At 37.5% G+C, this 19,083-nt stretch overlaps 1 protein-coding gene across 1 annotated transcript in view; it reads right to left on the minus strand.

Annotated features, from left to right (window-relative positions):
* Nucleotides 1-19,083, minus strand: part of LOC135222057 (transmembrane protease serine 11F-like) — a 70,652-nt gene that overhangs the window by 25,892 nt on the left and 25,677 nt on the right. The window contains exons 2-8 of the mRNA XM_064260199.1: nucleotides 16,573-16,646; nucleotides 13,452-13,598; nucleotides 6,456-6,591; nucleotides 2,304-2,431; nucleotides 1,590-1,811; nucleotides 918-1,084; nucleotides 320-569 (exon numbers count right to left, since the gene is read on the minus strand). Of these exons, the coding sequence (XP_064116269.1) occupies nucleotides 320-569; nucleotides 918-1,084; nucleotides 1,590-1,811; nucleotides 2,304-2,431; nucleotides 6,456-6,591; nucleotides 13,452-13,598; nucleotides 16,573-16,646 (1,124 nt within the window). The remainder of the gene's footprint in view (nucleotides 1-319; nucleotides 570-917; nucleotides 1,085-1,589; nucleotides 1,812-2,303; nucleotides 2,432-6,455; nucleotides 6,592-13,451; nucleotides 13,599-16,572; nucleotides 16,647-19,083) is intronic.

Genomic DNA, 19,083 nt, shown 5'->3' on the forward strand with positions numbered 1-19,083 from the left:
AGAGAAATTCGTTCAATGCTTGTTATCAATATTCTCAACAGCACTCTTATTTTTTCCCATGAAGGAAGATCCGAACTCTCATAAACAAGAGGTTGGCTCAACAGTCATGTCAAGAGAGATATAGCAAAACTTGATTCTTCACAAGTCTATGTATTTGAAATGTCACTCCATTAAACTAAACGATGGAGCATCTGCTTTAGGGAAAACATTATTCATCTATTGAATTCAAGCCTTAAACTATAAGAATTCAGTAATAGCATCATCATTATCAATAGAAACAACTTATATAATAATATAAGTGATCATGTTGTGGACTTACAGTGAGCAAAGAGCGTGTCATTGAGAGAAGGCACATCCCAGTCGATGGAAGTGACGGCGGCGCCTGACGCAATGGACCCTTTCACATGTGGCAGGTGGACTGGCCGTATCTGAGGCTGCTGTTTATTGCCCTTATTGTTGACGTGCTCCCTGTCCACCGGTCTCCTCCGGCTGCTCGGAGTCTTACGACGCCTTGCCATGACTTCAGGTTCTGGGCCGATGGGCTCTTTGTAGGACACCAATCTCACTGACTAGGAAATCAAAGAGAGGCTCTTTCACGTACTTGCATCATTCAAGTGGGATCACTGACTTTAAACTGTCCTATGTATGAAACTAAAGAATGGAAAATAAAATCGTTGGATGACTATGGAACTTGGTGGAACCTTCTCGATAAAAAGCTATGATCTAAACATAAATGAAGAGCTTCTATTGAACTCTTACTCCAGTTAGGACAGTCACACCTCATAAGATTTATGTTCGCATCTGTCCTCATATAATTATGTAGTCAGAGGTTGAGTCGTGTCAGTGGAATATCAGTGAGTTATCACTGATGGGATGTTCCAGTGACACAGCTCTCAAAATAAGAAATGCTAACTGACCTCTCGGGTGCCTTGGTTGAATGGGGGCCCTTTGACTCCACACTTAGCAAAGCCTGCACCTCCTCCACTTCCTCCTCCTCCTCCTCCTCCTCCTCCTCCTCCTGTGATGGGTGAAGAGGTAGGGGGCGCTGGGGGACCTATGACTGGAGGGAAGGTAGGTGGATACACTGAAAATAGATGAACAAATAAAGGAAAAAAGTTAAGAAATGGATGAGTCAAAATATAACTATTTAGTGACCTAAGTTAGCCTCCAGCCATTAACAGTTCCAATACACCAACCGAATAATATTTTAGTGGCTACTGAGTCTCAGGAAAATCCACCCACTGGGGGGAAGCTTTTGGGTTGCTTCCTTGAAGGTCCAGAGTATTCAGAACAAGTAAAGTTGTTTTGATGGATGGAACTCTCCACATTTCGGTGCAATAGAAGTGATTTGTTCCAGGGAAGTGACCTGATCGCACTGGGTTTTTTTATAGAAAGTGTCAATGATGGCAAACTATTTTTGTGATGTAAGAATCCCTGGAACTAAATAATATCATATCTACTTCTGCTTTTCCAAATTATATTGCAGCATTAAACGCCTTTGAAAATAACTCTTAACAGAAAGCGTCATTGCTCTTGCCATAAGAAGTGGTGACTGAATTGTTTTACTGATCTAAAGACGCTAAACAGACCTGGTTTACTTGTGGTGCTGAAGATGCCACCGCCGCCTCCACCGACCCCGACCCCTCCTCCACCTCCTCCCCCCACTTCAACTCCCTCTTCCTCCTCGTGATCCTCGCCCTCCCACTGGGAACATTTCACCTGCTCCACTCTGAGGTTCCAGGAGACGCTGGTGGACCTCTGGGAGGTAATATGCACTGACACTTCGTTGACGTGTTTCATGTCATAGGAATCTGCGAAAAAAAGAGGATCAGGTTTCACAGAGAGTAGAAGAGAAATGGTTTATGCGTGCGAGACAACGACCGTTTTACTATTAATAAAATAATATGGTAGGAAGGTTGACCTTTTCTGCCTTGAATGACGTCTTGTTGAATAATATCAATCAGAATTTACAGAAGAAATAATCTCTAGCATCCACAAAAGATTAAGCATCACCCTTTTGTAGTTTCATTCAGTCTTCTGGTGCTTAAAAGGACTAATCTAACAAGCGATATCAATAAACGACATCAATTACCAATACTTTAACAGAAAAGAGAAACAATGCAAACAAGGAAATGGTTGAGCATACCAGGCCATACTTTTGTCAAGTATGATGAATCCCATCAATGGTTATGTCATTGCTCTAACCTTTTCCCAGCTTCATACAACAGTTTATCTAATGTGCTTTATTTTGATCACAGGTGAGACCATTATCTGTTTGCAGTGTCCCCAGAATAAGAACTTACACTTTTTCCCAGTGAGCCTTCCGCATTTGGGTTTCAAGCGGTCGTTGTGGATTCCCTTCACTCTGAAGTGCACGTCATCACACGACCCTCCAGACTTGGCGGGTAAGTCTGCCTTTTCCATCGACACTCTGCAAACAACAAGAACTTTCTTCAGATCAGTTTTGCTGAGGTTCCCTTTGCCATCCAGGACTCTAAGCATATAAATACAGTGTTGTGAACATGCACAATATATAGTTGCTTGATTGAGACATGATCTTCGATTTTGATGTGACATCATTTTCGAATACAATGATGCACAAGGAACTTTACCTGGTATGCGACAGTAAATTTACACGTATTTGTTTTATTTACTGTTTATTTTAGTTTGAAAACGTTTGTGTGATTTTGCACCATTGTATGAAAATTCACTGGATGAAAATTCCAGCATATGCTATTCATTTATCTATCAATTTCTTTAATGAAAACTTATGTGGGTTGCAGCATGGTCACTATGGTTATATTTGCAAGGTGGAGTATGTCTGTTGTTAATTTGCAAGTGTCATGTGTTTCCTTATCTTTACAAATGCTCTGCTTACAAAATATGTCATCAGTTCTTATGAGTTTCATTGTTCAATCAGCCTGCAATGGCTTCTGTTTAGAAGTGGTTGAGGATATTTGATGGCTTCTCACACCCTTCCCTATGAGGCTGTTATGACCTGCAACGCATGACGGTGCTCCTGAAATGAGCATTTCAGTTGCAATTTTTTGTGCAAAAAATAACCTGGAACCAAACATTGAGGAAAAACATAAAATAATGCAGTTCGTAAAAAGTCGCGGCCCAGTTCGAAAAGAATTGAATTAAGTTTTCCTCAAAAGTCACAAATGAAAGAATTAAGGGAACCAGATATGTGAGAGAGAATGCCACAGGGAAAAAGCAGACCAATCAATTCCAGGTGACTCAGGCAGCGAAAAGGAAGGAGGGTTTCCTCTCTTTGCCTTAAATGAACCGACTAATAAACATGGCATATTAAAGTAGAGATTTGTGTTAAAAAAAAAAAAATTTAATATGTTTGATTCAGTCCTCCCAAGAAGAAGTAGATGGTGCAACTCAAGAATAGCAAGTTATATAGAATGGTTCAAACACTGCAAAATTAAAACTTAAGTAATCAGAAAAAACACTTAGGGCAACATTAATGATTCAGAATCAGATTAACAATTTCAATTATGAGACATTTATAAGACAATTAGAATAGTCATATAACCTGAAACCTAGGATGGTGACAGAAAAGAGAGAACCTGCATCTCTCATTATCTGGAGTAGAAACAGTAAATGATATAAAAGAATAGAAATTTGGGATAAAAGGTGAATGGAAGAGGGTGAATGCGGGTCAGTAATAAAAAACATGGACAAGCTGAATAAATGGCAAGAGCATGAGCGGGAGAAGAGTCATAATTAAGGAGGTAATTAATAGAATATTAGTACAAATGGGGAAGTAAGCAGAATCTGTCACAAGAAATACCACAGGTATCAAAAGGTCAGATAGTGTGTTGTAAATAAGTTACCAAAAAAAGAAGAAAAAAGTCACAAACAGAAAATCTTTCTTAAGGAGCTTTATGCCTAATCTTCAAACGCCTTCGTAATATTAGGAGCGATGGCAAGAGACTGTGCAATGTCCTCAACAGAGGATGATCAAACATCATTAAGACAAGAAAGATCCCAAGTGTCCATCGCCTCAAAGTGAATCAACCAGATATCTGAAAGAAAACTGGATTCAAAGGATTGCATGAAATGTGAAAAGAGTACTATAGGTATGGTACAAACCTGAGTATAACCTACACCCAAGAGGAGACCATGTGCACAAGTTAGCAGTTACACCAAAGAGAGTTCAAATTCAAGGCACAAAGTCTTTCACACATAGGTTGTTTGCCTTGCTGATTCTGTAAACAATCAAGAGTTGTGCTGGACCAGGGTAAAAGAAACATACAGAAAAGCATAGCAGGAATCACTTAGAAAATAACTGAATGCCAAAAAGAGTGGCTTATACAAGACTAGTAGCCTATAGAGCCATTGAGATGTAGGAGAGAAGAAGAGTTCTTTACTGTTTTGCTCATGGCCCAGTTTTTTCCAGCAAAAGGCCTCAAGGTCAGATTTTTTAAAGTACTGAAAATCTATTTTATGTAAAGAAATACATCCTCACTGACCTAATAGACACCTGAGCAGCAATTGAGGAATTGTCTAGGAAAAATCAGCCAATTACTGATGGAAAGAGGACATAACTTGGCTTCAGGAAAAAGGGTAATGACCTCAGCAACAAAGGGTACCATGAGATCAGAATTAAGGATACCACCAATGAAAAACTGGGGAGACGTACTTCTTTTTCAGCTTGGGAGAAAATTTGGATCATTCCTAGGTAGTGGCTCCCGCGGGTTTTATAACCCAGTGTGTATCCATCCTTGTAGCGTGTTTAGTACAAGCCCGTTGGGGATTACCCTAAAAGCACAAACAAAAGACTGCAAATGACGTAAAAATAATGACCAAGAAATAGGAGTCCTAGATAAAGACCTCGAAAACTCTTGGGGGTCAAATCTGGAAAGAAACGAAACTTCTAAAAGTGCCAAAGATGGCAGTTTGCATTTCGAACAAGGAAGAGATCACGCGGAATCAAGGGTACAGGTTAAGCTACCTGACAGGGAGCAGGTTGAGAGTGAACAATATGACATATCATGAAAAACAGAATGCAAGAAATTTGATTAATAATAAACAACAGAAAAATATTAGAAGCCAGGAGGATCATTTTAAGTTTACAGGTTCAATAAAGCAGGTTCCACATATGAGTCTAGTTGAAAAGAAATCTTGAAGTATTTTCACAAAAAACTCTTCTTACTTCATTGCTGGACGTCATTGCGAAGGATAACTCATTAAACGACTTGTAAATATACAATTATAATTTCATAGTCGATGTTACGCAGTGGCCCTGCAAGTACCTACGTCACAAACGATAGTACCTTCGTATTTATTTTCACTATCTCGAGCTTTTGTTACCATCTTTCAGAGCCTCCCGTGCACACACACACACACACACACACACACACACACACACACACTGTTCAACGCAGGTATTCGAACAAGTAGGAAGGATTTTTTTTTTTTTAAAGTCACGACTCCCAGTGTTGGTGTCTACTTCAGATGGGCAACGCAGCATTCCTGTTAAACGTTTGGCATACTCTTTCAATTTTCGCTTACTCGAGGAGTAAGACTACAACCTACTTCGTTGTTGTTGTTGTTGTTGTTTTGGGGGGGAAATTTAAGATACATGAATTTCATGATAGGATATTTATGATTTATTTATTAGAATGAAAATATAAAAAAAAAAACAGTTTCTAATGAAATATAACGTATTTATTTTAATTTTCGTTGGTGAAACCAGGCTCTATTTATTTGGTGTACTGAATTTAGGCTGTGTTTCTGTTCAGTTATTTTGTGTTTCCACTTTTAACTGAGAATATATGAATGTGTTAATTTGTGTCCTTTATATTTGATCCTTGTTGTTAGTATGAGTAGTACTAAGTATGAGTATTAATTACGTGGACCACTTCACGTTCAGTTAGGAATATAATGTTTACAACTCATGTGTTAGGGTAAAATCTTGCACGCGTGAGAGGTAAGCTGGAGGTCGGATCACGCCTTGTTCCTTGTTTAAGGGCACGTGACCGATGTGTCCTCTATTCATTGTCACCTCGTTTTTCAAATGTTTTCCACTTGACAGCTGAAGTGTCTCGCTTCTCCAATAAAAATGTTCACAAGAAGAAAGAAATTCCTTGAAGGCTCCTCAACAGATATTTATGAGCGTTGGTAAAATCTTAATTTTAGTACTATATATCCTGTGATTGTCACTTGTCGAGCTGTTTTCAGGTGAATAGTGTTCTTTTCTCTCAGCGTGATACTCCAGGTTCAGTATGTCAGAACTGATGATTTTATTCAGCTGGCCTATATCTTTCCATAGAAGAGCATTATGCCTGAATCCTCGTTGAATGCAAAACGAAGCGAACGCTGCTGCGGCGGAAACTTCCACCTGAGAAAATGGGGAAGTTCAGTTATGTATGTAATATCAAAAGAGACAAAGACGGTTTTCCATGAGAGTGTTGAAGAGAGGGAGGTCCTGAAAATATTACCTCATTCCACAATATTCCTCAGATCTCTTGATGACCTGGAAAGCGCAGTCTTCTGGGGTGGCCTCTTCTAATGGAAACTGCACATTCCTGAAATACGACACCTCTTGGGAGGTCCTCTGACCACACGTTCGGTAAACTGAAATGGAAGTATGGATGATGAAATACATAAATATCCATTCATTTTTCTGTGCGTAACAAAGATAGTCTAGCGGCAATGAACTTCACTGGGAAATGAAAAGCCACATACTACATACTGTATAAAAGACAAATGTAAATTAAGTCCGTTCTCCCTGTTTCTCCCCTTTTAGCCTACTTTTGCTTTGATCATTAGACTTAAATTAGTTATAATCATTTATTGAACACAATTATAATAATTTTGTATACACTGTGTAAATAGGTTTCCCATATTTACCTTTTTATTATTATAAATTTATTGTATTTGAAAATGCAAAGAATGGGAATGAGTAGTTCGAAGGGCAATGGTATTGAAATACAGTTGTTTACTTTTGCTCCTCAATGACGAAAGGAGATGCTGGACGGCATGGGTGTCTGGCACACCTGATCCAGCGGGAAAAAGCTGTGCACTCGGATGCGAGAGAGGAACGGCTCCCGAGTTGGAGGCCCTGTGTTCGACGGTCGTTCTTTTGATGTTATCAATGGAAGGGCATTAGAAAATTTCACTCTTAGTTGACTGGTTTGCATAGCAAGTGAGACTTTTAGGAAGTCGTGGAGGAAGTTTCGCAGTCTTGAGACTGTTGGCTAGCAGTTTGGGTGTTTTGACAATGCCCACTGGATGCGTAATGCAATGTGCCAGGGCTGCCAGATTTCCACACTAAGGAAATCCACACTCGGTCTCAGACAGTTGCCAGTTATGCATTATATTCGACTTTATCGAACTGAGGAATGTAAAAGTTGTTTAACATGATCTTGTAAGTGCTCAAAACTTAGCGTATGAATTCCCAACCAGTAGCTTTTTTTTTTCTTACTGATAAATAAGGATAGAACAATGACCCTTTCCGTTTTTAGCTCATTGTTTAAACATTTAGTTAGATTTTTATGTTTTTTTTTTTATGAGAGGGTAAAAGAAGCAAAACTTCTCAACAACAGTCGCCACTCTTTTAATATGATGATGAAAAACTGCAATGAAACTTATTTAATTTGACGATGAAAAAAGTAACATAGGTGTTTTACAACAAGTTTATATATATAAGGCATTTTAATCACATCATCGTAATGAAATATAACGATAAGTTTATGATGTTCAATCCGGCAATATTGCCATATATATATATATATATATATATATATATATATATATATATATATATATATATATATATATATATATTATATATATATATGATATTATATATATATATATATATATATATATATATATATATATATATATAATGACTAGACCTATATGTTGGGCCAACTAACATTGTTGTTATATGCTCGCAAGTGAACTTTAAAAAATAATTATCGCTGTATTGTATCATTGTAATTACATAATTACAATAACTTTCATGAAGAATTGAAGCTGCAAATGATGTCTTATTTTTTAGAGTAAAGTAAACTGGCAACGTATCCTGGACCTTGGCTAATGTACTGAACCATTTTATTTTACATGAGGATTTAATTACCACTGCATTATACAATTTCTCACTTTTATTGTTGTTATACTCATAGTCATTCATTTATGGCAATATCAACTGACAACGAAATCATGAGCTCTATCATCTATACTGATAAACTAGGCCTATGATTTTTGCTCAAGGTCCTTACGTTATACGAATTACAGTTATGAAATCATTAAAGCCCGTTTTTTTTTCAAAAGTTTGTCACCGTAGTTGTAGAATAACCAAACTGATTATACACACATATTAATCATTTTCACATGCAAAAATTGCAATGTGTATTGTAAAGCTGTAAAGTGCGTCGCTGAAAAATAATTTGCTACCAAATGGCAGTATAAATGTATGCATACATTTCACAAAATTTTCAAGAAAATATACCATCAAAACTAGCAAATTAAGAATACTCTCTAGTATTATGAAAAAGAATAAATGTAGATTTTGTTGAGAACCATATTGAAAATAATTTTGGTAGGTAACTGAGGTTGGTTGGCGCTGGCGCCAGCCAGTTCGTACGGTCAAGATCTAGCTTATATTCTAGGTCTTGGTTTGCACATGAATCAACGGTCAGCGTTATGCATCTGATAAACATCCAAACGCATCCACAACTTAAAAAGGATAAAATTAATTATTTATTTTTATGGATATTTGTGTGTGAGACTTATAAAATAGAATAGTAAACAATTTTCATTATTTATTTTTAGATTTTAACTAGCATACGCTCTTTAAGTAAAAAGTGTGGAAATTTTTACGTGTGGATTCCACACTCCACACCTAATCACAATGTGGACAAGATAAGCCGTATTAGTGACGTCATTTCCACACTTCGGCAGCCCTGCAATGTGCATGAACTGAAGACTGACACAAAATACAGGTCTGAGGTGGGAATGAGTTTTAAACTAAAAATGATTAGTGGTGTATTATACCATAATTGGAGGAGAATATCAGTAGACCTGGTTGGACCTATATCAACAGAGTTGGAGAGGAAGAACAGGTATAATTTGACTGTGGTAGACTAAACTGCGAGATACTTAGACACAGTTGAATAACTGCAGTAAAGCTACTGTGTGGAAAGGTAGTGAAAGGACTGATGCAGATTCTCATTGAACTAAGGACTTGAGACTGCAAAGATGAAGTGTGCAACACATACCAGTAAATATTTTAGCTAAGGCATCAGATGAAAGTGGCATGTCAGTTAGCACATGGATACAAGTCACTGCGACAAGAGGACCAGAAGCTGTCAAGGAGGTGGTTAATTGCATCAACTACGAGGCTGATGATGGCAGAGGAAAGTGAATGAAACACCACCACAAGCAGTTGTTTCCGAAGAGGAGAGATGTTTTAGTGTGACCATTATCAAGGAGGAAGTCTATGAGGACCAGATAATTCCAGATGAAGATTTGTTGGAGCTCCAACCACGCCAGAAGAGATGCATCAAGATGTCACCATTAACAACAACTTAAGCAAGCAACAAAAGGAGTAGGTATTGCAGTTGTTGGAAGTTTATCACTAGATATGACCAGCAATCCCAGAAAGGCTTTGCTGAAGAACCCTGCAGGAAATTGATGACAGAGCAAAAACATATTTTTCACCTTTCCCTCCTAGAGAACTGATCCAGGAAGAAGTTGGGGTAATGCTAAAAATGGGAATCATTGAAAGAGCCACTTGTGCTTACTGTTCGCCAGTAGTGATGGTGAGGAAGAAGGCTCAAGCAAGTTCTCTTGTGGACTAGTGTCAACTAAACACCATAACAGTCTTACAAGGGACCAATTAGAGATCCCAAGACTTTGATGGTTAAACTTCATAATGACAATTTATTCACAAAGGGGGTTTTAATGGAGGCTAGAGGAAGAGAGCTTTCACAGTTTCAAGCAGGTGTTACCAGTTCAAAAGGACACTGTTTGGATTATTGAACTCGGCGGTAATTTTCAAAGAGTTGATGAGGAAGATAATAGCTGGAGCTAAGAACAATGACCATTATATGAAAGACTTGCCTCATCTAGTGTATGGTAAGAACACAGTAAGGAAGTAAAGGACCTGTTCGAGAGATTGAGGGAAGTAGGAATGGTTATCCAACCTTCTTACATCAGTTGGAGTGAAGTGGAATTTCTTGGATATAAGATTAGCTCTAAAGGGGGCCATGGATAAAGCAAAGTGGATGAAGATCCACTATGTATCACCACCAACAACCTGACACAAGTAAGATCACCCCTAGGACTGAAAGGCTACTACGGGAAGTTTGTGGACAAAGCTTGCTGTGCCTTTGATTGACCTACTGAAGAAGGGACAACCAAAGAGAGTGGAGTGGAAGGAACCTCAACAAAAAGCATTGAATAGGTTTAAGAAACACAATGAGAGTACCAGACTTCAGTAACATGTTCATCACCAGGAAGGACTGGGAGGAAAGAGTGTGCAGATGCCATAGTTCCAATTGCTTATACTAGTGGGAAACTCCAGAAGAAAACGGGCAACTACTGCATGATTGAAGAGGAATGACTAGGGATAATATTTGTAGCTATGAGATTCCATCCATGCCTGTATGGATGAGTTCGTGATACAGATGGACGAAAGGTTACTTTTTTACATCCAACTACCCAAGACTGAAAGTCCAAGAATAATAAGGTGAGCTGTAACAAACAGAGTTACAAGTTCGGAGTTGATAGCATTCTAGGAACGCTCATTGTTGGTGTCAATTACCTTGGTAGGCTGAATGAAAAAATTTAGATAATTTCCCCATGTGGGGATGTGCTGTCAAACCGTAAATTATGAGACCAACAGTGTGTGTGTGTGTGTGTGTGTGTGTGTGTGTGTGTGTGTGCGCACGCGCGCGCGAGTGCATGTAGTTCCCCAAGCTCCATTTACTAGGTTGCAGTTTTCCAGTGTAAATTAAATCTCTCATTTACTGTGATGCTGTGAAAACTTATTCTTTGTTTTTAAGACTATAATTGTTAAGGTAGATGTCAGAGGAAACATGTACTTAATCTGTTTATAAGCATGTTAATTATTATAAGTTTCTTTGCGGTTTTATATAACCTGTTTTTTCTTTCTTTAAATCTTTAGCTGATAGTGTCAACAAACTATAAACTACAGACCACAATGGAGAAATTACTCATAAAAAGATCACAATGGAGAAATTACTCATAAAAAATAAGAAAATATATATAAAAAATATATATCTTCAACACAAAACATTGGAAAACATTTCTGCAAGATACCAATATTTTGAGAAACAGAGGAAGCATTATTTTGTATATGCTTCTCAAAACTCCATTTCTTATCAAAAATTACAGCTAAACTCTTAAAAGAGTCACTGACATTTAAAATAATTCCATTTAATTCTAAATTTAGGTCAGAATGGATTTACTGTGAGTTTTAGAAAGATTATGCTCCAAGCTCCAAAAACTACTCCACTTGGGAATATGTACCAGATCTCTATTCAAGGATTGTGCAGCCATAGACCTAAAGCAAGGAGAAGGAACAACAGCTAGAACAGTAGGATAATCGATGTATGCAATCAACTTGTTTTTCAGACTTCGTCACTTGACACTAGTCTAGATCATAAATAGCAAAGGTCCTGGAACACTACCTTGAGAAACACCTGATATGACATTACCAGAATTATTGTACTGGCCATCAACACAAGACCCTTTGGATTCTGCCCATTAATATTCATTAAAAATATTATGAAAAGATCCACAAATTCCCACTAATTTAAGCTTGTAGATCATGTTTTAAGATTCACACAGTCAAGGGTCGCTCTTCTCTGTTCAAGATGTTTCCAGGCTGGCCAAGTTGACCAAGACTAAATAATGTCTACTCCCTGCTGGTGGGAGTGATTGTGTGTGTACCAGAAAATTCAAGAGATGGTGGTGATCATATAAGAAACAGCCGACGGCTGGTGAAGAAAGAAGAGTAGGATAAAGGCAAGGCTAGGCAAGTCTTAAGTTCCCAGTTTCCCACAGATCGAAAAAATACAATACTGTAAGTTCAACATAAACATTTCAGTGTTTGCTACAAGAGAGGAGCCTTTCAAAGGACAACCCCTGATTATGACTGACCAGGATAATGTATCCTAGGATACACTGTTGCCCAAGTGAGGTCGGACCTCCCCAAAATCTGGTGATCCACTGACTGGTCAGCCACAGGGAAAAAAAGTAGTTTTAAACGAATTTCAAATTGCATGTGCCATAATAACAAGCAAAAAAATGATAAAAACAAGGCATCAGGTAGCACTAGTATCCTGACGTTACCTTTTCTTCTGCCCAACATCTATCCACCACCACCCATCATCCATCCAGGCCTGAACCATTGCTTCAAACTCACTCTGGCCTTCTTCAACAGCAAATTTCCCATCCTGTACAATCTGTACCCTCTATTGTTTCTTAGTTTAAAAGAAGCCCTAGAAAGCCCGTGCAATATCACCAAGGCATCTGTTACTGAGAGCAAATCCACACGGCCCTTGATGTGCTAAAAAGGTGAGTGTTGAATATGACTGAAATTTTTTTGTAAATCTTATGCCGAGATCACGCTCACTAACAAATACTGCAAGAAGGATTTGTTGGTCTGCACAATTTTCAAACATGAGTAAAGTGTACGTGAAAGGTTTGCCCCAGCAAGTGCGAAAGTTCCTTTAAAAAGTGCGGGATAAAGCATTTAAAAAGTATGGGATAAAGTTTAGTAAAAAGAGATAAACCTCTATGCATGTGTATAGAAGACGTGACAAAGAGACTTCTTACCACAGGAAATATTTTAAAGCCCAAAGCCTTAAGCATGTAAAAGAAATTCAGCAATAAATCTGTTACCAAGTCATTTGCAGCCAGTTGGGATGGTTAAGATGATTCAAGCACTGATTTAACCCGAAAATATAAAAATTATTGGATAACTGGCACCTGTAGGCAAAGAGACTGCCAACACATTTCATGCAGAGTTAAGACAATAAAAAATGGAAGCTACATTCCCAGGGAGGAATTATATCTACTAGCATGGAGGGAGACTGGCTCTGGCAGTATACGGCAACATGGCTAGCCATTCTACAAAATACAGATGTTCATTGCAACTGATAACGCTTCAGATGGTAAAACAGAGTTTCAAGTTGTTTTAAGCACTTTGTGAACTAAAATAAACAAAAAGACATACTTTTGATATTATATGTATGTGGAATCGCAGTTTCTTTTGAAACGTCTGTATTAGAAGCAAATTCTGAGGAAAATGTGAATCTCGTATCCATTTTATTGCATATCACCGCACAAATGTTCTTCAAGAAAATATGGTCTCGTTAGTCTGTGCACAATATTCTTCCTCCTGTATCTCTACATTAAGACATATCTCTTCTGAGAGAGAGAGAGAGAGCGTTACTTACATAAACAGCATAGGCCTTGAAGTCCTGGGCAGAAGTTTCCGTAACTACCGGCCAACGCCAAGCATTCGACCTCGCCATAGCAGACTCCATCAGCGCCGTTGTATTCACAAGGAGGGTTGCCCAGAATACTGAAGGGATTCAACAGAACTGCAAAGGAATAAACAAATCAGAGCATAAGAACACTACAATAGCACTGCTACTTTCTGATTACTTGTGCTTTACTGTGATCGGCAAAGGTCAACTTTTCCGCAATAGTAGTACGTCATCCACTAGAGTTTTGGGAAAGCTTCCGGAATTATGTTGCACTAACATTTCAACATTTCATTCTATCAGGAAAGCACTGCACACACACACACACATACACACATACACACACACAAATATATATATATATATATATATATATATATATATATATATATATATATATATATATATATATGACCCCAACCTGGGTTGCGTGGGTCTCTTAAGTTACTGTGGGTCATGCAGAAATCAAATGCTCAGTGATTAATTTTACACCGGTCTTATATTCATTCTAATGAAGTTACACAAGGGCCCTAGTGAGAATGAAACTAATTTCTATAGAAACCCAAGTTTCGGACCGAGGACGAAAACCGGCAGAGAGAACAAGGGGGAATCATATGTCCACCCTCTTGCTTGACCGACGCCTGACTGCCTTGACCCTCAAGGGGGCACCTTAGCATTCTCTCTCTTTCCTCCGGTTCCCCACAACCCCCGATATTTTCCCTCCTGTATGTGATTGGCTCCGATACCCCTCCTTAGGCCTATTGACCAATGGGAGCCATTATACGTGACGCTAAAAACCAACGAACTTTTTGGGGGGTACTGGGAGGAGGTGACGCTCTTTTTAATCTGAGAGAGAAGGACCTTAACATACCCATGGCGTCCTGTGAGGAGTTCATGGCTTAGGGAGATTCTTGCAAGCCTTCTAGAATGGCTTGTATATATATATATATATATATATATATATATATATATATATATATATATATATATATATATATATATATATATATATAAATGCAATGAGCTGCAGAGGAATTGAAACCCTTGCGTAAATCCTGACCAGCGTCATCTTTATATTCAAGACATTTTCAGAGGACTCATACATGGTGCTAAAAATGTACAGTTCTATTTGCTGGAAGATCAGTGCAAACGAACATACTGACCAATGGAAACCAGTAGTCACACCTTCTGGTGAGAAGGGGATTGGAGGCATAAGTTCATTAGCATCTGAAGTAAAGTACTCTGTTTACTAATGTATTGACTGGTGAAGGTGACTTCACACCTTTTCTCCATTCCATGACACCTTCCTTTCCTAAAATCTATCCAATTTATACATTTCTCTCGAAATCTTTGGTCGAGTTTATATATGCCTTGACTGATATTCATTCTTATAGAAATTTTATTTTAAAACTTGATGCTAAAATGTTCCTCCCATTCCATTGTTGGAATCATCTTTTTTAACCCCTCCCAGTTGATCGCACTACATTTACAAAGATTCCGCTGTTCGTGTTTGTATGAATCATACACTGTTTGTACTTCCTATTCTCTTTTCCAGCGATTTCTTAGTTTAAGAAGTCTAAAACTTATCACATGACTTACATTGGATTTTATATATTGCTATTTCATGTCGCTGGTGTTTTTTGCAGAGACTATGAATTAGTCTACATTTTTCTTTTCCGTTCGGGTAAGCTTCTCAGGAAAAAGAAAGGTTGATCATGATTGCTTCCATTTACTTCTTATAGACTGAACTGTTTCCTCGTCTATCGCGGCGTCTTCAGGACTAACTTATAGATGTTGTTGTGCGTGATTAAGCTGGCGTTATGCTCACAGAGCAGCCCTTCAAAGTTACTAATTGACATACAGTTTAGTTTGGTAACTTCCATCATTTCCTATTTGCTGCCAACCAGATTCTAACATGAACACTACAATCTCTCCTTAATCCAAGGAAAAATCCTCATATGACAGAAGAAGTCGACTTACAGTGTGTGATATTCTCAATGGCACCTTTCATCATTCATTCAGCCATTTCATTCCTAATAAGCCCTTTTGTTGTGGTATCCAAAAAAATTAACTTTTTGATCTCTGCTGTTTAGCAAAAGAAATTCCATTTTAAAACTTAACATCAACAAGTGCTTAAAATTCAAGGTCCAGTGATTGGAGTGAACTTGAAGGATCATTCTAAACAATAATATTATTGGTGACAGATTTTACTTCCTCAAACACATTAAAATCATAAAAGACTGCAGTTAAAATCTAACAGGAAAAGGCAAGTAACCGCCACATTCAACATTAGGAGAGACGATGCATTCCCAATTAGCATCAATATAAGTATTACTATTTACATGCCATGAAAATTGTTCTAGAAAGGTACATCATACTTCTTTCTCTCATTAAACCCTTTTAACCAAATATCAGGTCTGATTTACAAACCTACAGCTGTAATGCTCCCATAACTTCTTCAGCTCATCGAATATCATTGTTCCAGTGCCTGTGACGTTTTCAGCTCTATTCTGACCTCAAGAGCAAAAATATCAGCAACCTGAAGATGAGCCACAGCAAATGATGATGTTTGTTGAAAAGCCAACAAATCAAATTGCTACCATCAAATTTTTCGATGCTGCTTGGCACAAACAAGTGAGTTGACACACACACATAAATATTTCTCTATTTTTCCTCAGTCTTCAGCATTTTATTTTTCTATTGGATAAACTTATTTGTACATAAACCGCTAATATTGAGTTGGAACGCAACTCAATTCCGGTGTCAACTCCAGAGGGCTTAAGCAGTAGTAACGCTACATGATGTCGATAGGAAGCCATAAAATGATGAGCTACGTAAACATATGTCCAATAGGCCATTGCTCCCTAGTGACGAAAAACTTATTACCATCGATTTACCAAAAAATCTGAAAAACTATTTATCACCACTGGGTCGCCAGACGAACTGAACACTACTTGGAGATTGAACCCATCGAGACTGACAATTTTTGCTATTTGAGACAGAAAGGTGAAAGTAAATACTACGATTATGATTCCTAAAAGACCTGCACACAACAGGAAAAGTGGAAACAGATCTTTGGTCATTCACTTACGCCTTGACTGAGGTGTGGCGGCCGAATCTGCTTCTAATTGGTCATCTGCGATGATAGCCGTTGTCAGGAAGCACCTGCAAAGGACAATACAGAAGTTATCAGATGTAGAAAGCTCCCTAAACCATAGGAGATATAAGTGATTCTTGTAATACACTTCAAGGCATGGTTGCAGCCATATACTGGGGCCTTCTAAGGCCAAAGAAACTGTGTAAATGACCAACTTAAAATAATAATGCATGTGTACCGTACCTAAGCGTGGCCACCGAGAGAAGAAGGCCTTTTCACCCGGGCATTTAAATCCCTAATACGTTTCGTATGTAGGCTGACCTGGTCTAAGATAAGTAGTCCTTCCGGGGTACTGGTCGAGTGAGGTCACGCTGCTTGGAGTCAAATTCTAAAGTGAAATTTAGGAGAATACATCCAAGTGCTGGTGCATTTCAAGTGGCTCTATATGAGTTTATGTGGACGAACAATTATTGAATTTGAAAAATAAGATTTAAAGAAGAAAAAGGCTGATAGAAGTTTTGTGAAGATGCCTTACAAGTGCTGCGTACCTAAATGTAAGGGTAATTACATCAACGGACCAAAAGTTAATATCTTCAGGTTTCCTGAAAATGAACAAGTGAAAGAGAAATGGCTAAGAAACATCAAGAGAGAAAATTTTCGTCCCACGGAGAATCATCGGGTATGCTGATAATTTGTTAAGCATCTCTCTCTCTCTCTCTCTCTCTCTCTCTCTCTCTCTCTCTCTCTCTCTCTGCCTGTCCGTGTATCTGTCTACTTCATATATATATATATATATATATATATATATATATATATATATATATATATATATATATATATGAAGAAAGAGACGGACAGCACTTTTACTATTTTTATGGTAGGCATAGTTATAACATTTAATATATATATATATATATATATATATATATATATATATATATATTATATGTGTGTGTATGTATGTATGTATGTATGTGTTTGTGTGTATGTGTTTATATGTATGTATATATCCAATTATATTACTTGTCAAATGATATTAATTTTTTTAGCACTATGTACTTGAATCGCAAAAATATGTAGCTATACAAATACAATTAATTGCAGTATATGGGTAACAGGCTAGAATAAAACTTTATTTCAATTATTTTTTAGAATGATGAAAACTAATGCGTCCGTTTTTTTGGAAATCTGACGGTTTCCTTCGGTAAAATAGATGGTCTTAGAAATTAAATTTTTTTTTTCATGAAATATTAGATACGTTTCCTGACTGTCGCATATCATTGTACTTGCAGGTTTGTGAACAGCATTTTCATCCTGATGATATTGTGAGGGAAACTTCTATTGTGGATGAAAAAACTGGGAGGAAAATAACTGCAAAATTAAAGCATCCATATATTAAAGAAAATGCTATTCCCACAGTGTTTCCAAACTATCCTCAATATTTGAACCGAACTGAACATCGAAGAGAGTCACCCGATTCTAAAAGACAAAGAATAGAAGAGACATCAGTCAAAGTAGCAATTGAAAGTAGTATATCAGATGCAAAGGCATACGAAACGCACATTGGATTTAGGGATTTGCAAAAACTTTCCAGGAAACTTATGCTGGATAAGTACTGGGACATAATTCATAAAGAACCTTATCTCTTGATCAGTCACATATCGCTTTCACCTTTTCCTAATATGATGATGTCTGTACTAATACATCCTGATAAATCTGTCCAGGCGTATATCGATAATGTGCCCATACGTGAGTTGCATGACTATATCATTCCTTCTCATGTGCAAGATACAAATTCCATCGAAGTCATGTTACAAGAAATAAGAAAGTATGACAGACAAAATAACTCTTCCATAAACCCAGTTGCTATTTTTCAATTAATTTTAACTTTTCTAATCACCATAATAGACCAACCATTCAAGCATTCAATGACTTTGAAATTTATCTCTGAGCAACTAAACTTGATGACTCAAAAGAGCATTCAGTATTCCACAGATCTTTTGGTTTCTTCATCTTTGCTATGCAATATTTCACCTCGAGCTTACAGATACTTTAGGGATAGAAGATGGTTAATTTTACCCAGTATGTCAACGATCAGGCGGGTTTTTATATCTAAGCAACTTAGTCCAGAAACAGAGCAGTATGATAATAATTTTCTTTCGTATATCAGGCAAAAATCAAAATCATTACAACCCACAGACAAAACAGTAACATTAATGATTGACGAGATCCATTTAAAGCCTTTTTTTTATTATAAGGGAGGTGCTGTAATAGGATCTGCATTTAACAGCAATGAAGCAGCAACCACTGCATATGCTTTCATGATAGGTGCTGTTCTATCAAAATTTCGAGATGTGGTACACATTATTCCGGTAAAAACTATAAAAGCAGAAACGCTATTCCAAGTTATAAAAAAAGTAATACTAGGGTTGGAAAAAATTGGATTGAAAGTAATCAGTGTCATTACTGATAATAATGCGATAAATGGAAAAGCGATGTCGCATT

The sequence above is a fragment of the Macrobrachium nipponense genome, chromosome 3 (genome assembly GCF_015104395.2).
Source record: "Macrobrachium nipponense isolate FS-2020 chromosome 3, ASM1510439v2, whole genome shotgun sequence".
Taxonomy (NCBI): Eukaryota; Metazoa; Arthropoda; class Malacostraca; order Decapoda; family Palaemonidae; genus Macrobrachium; species Macrobrachium nipponense.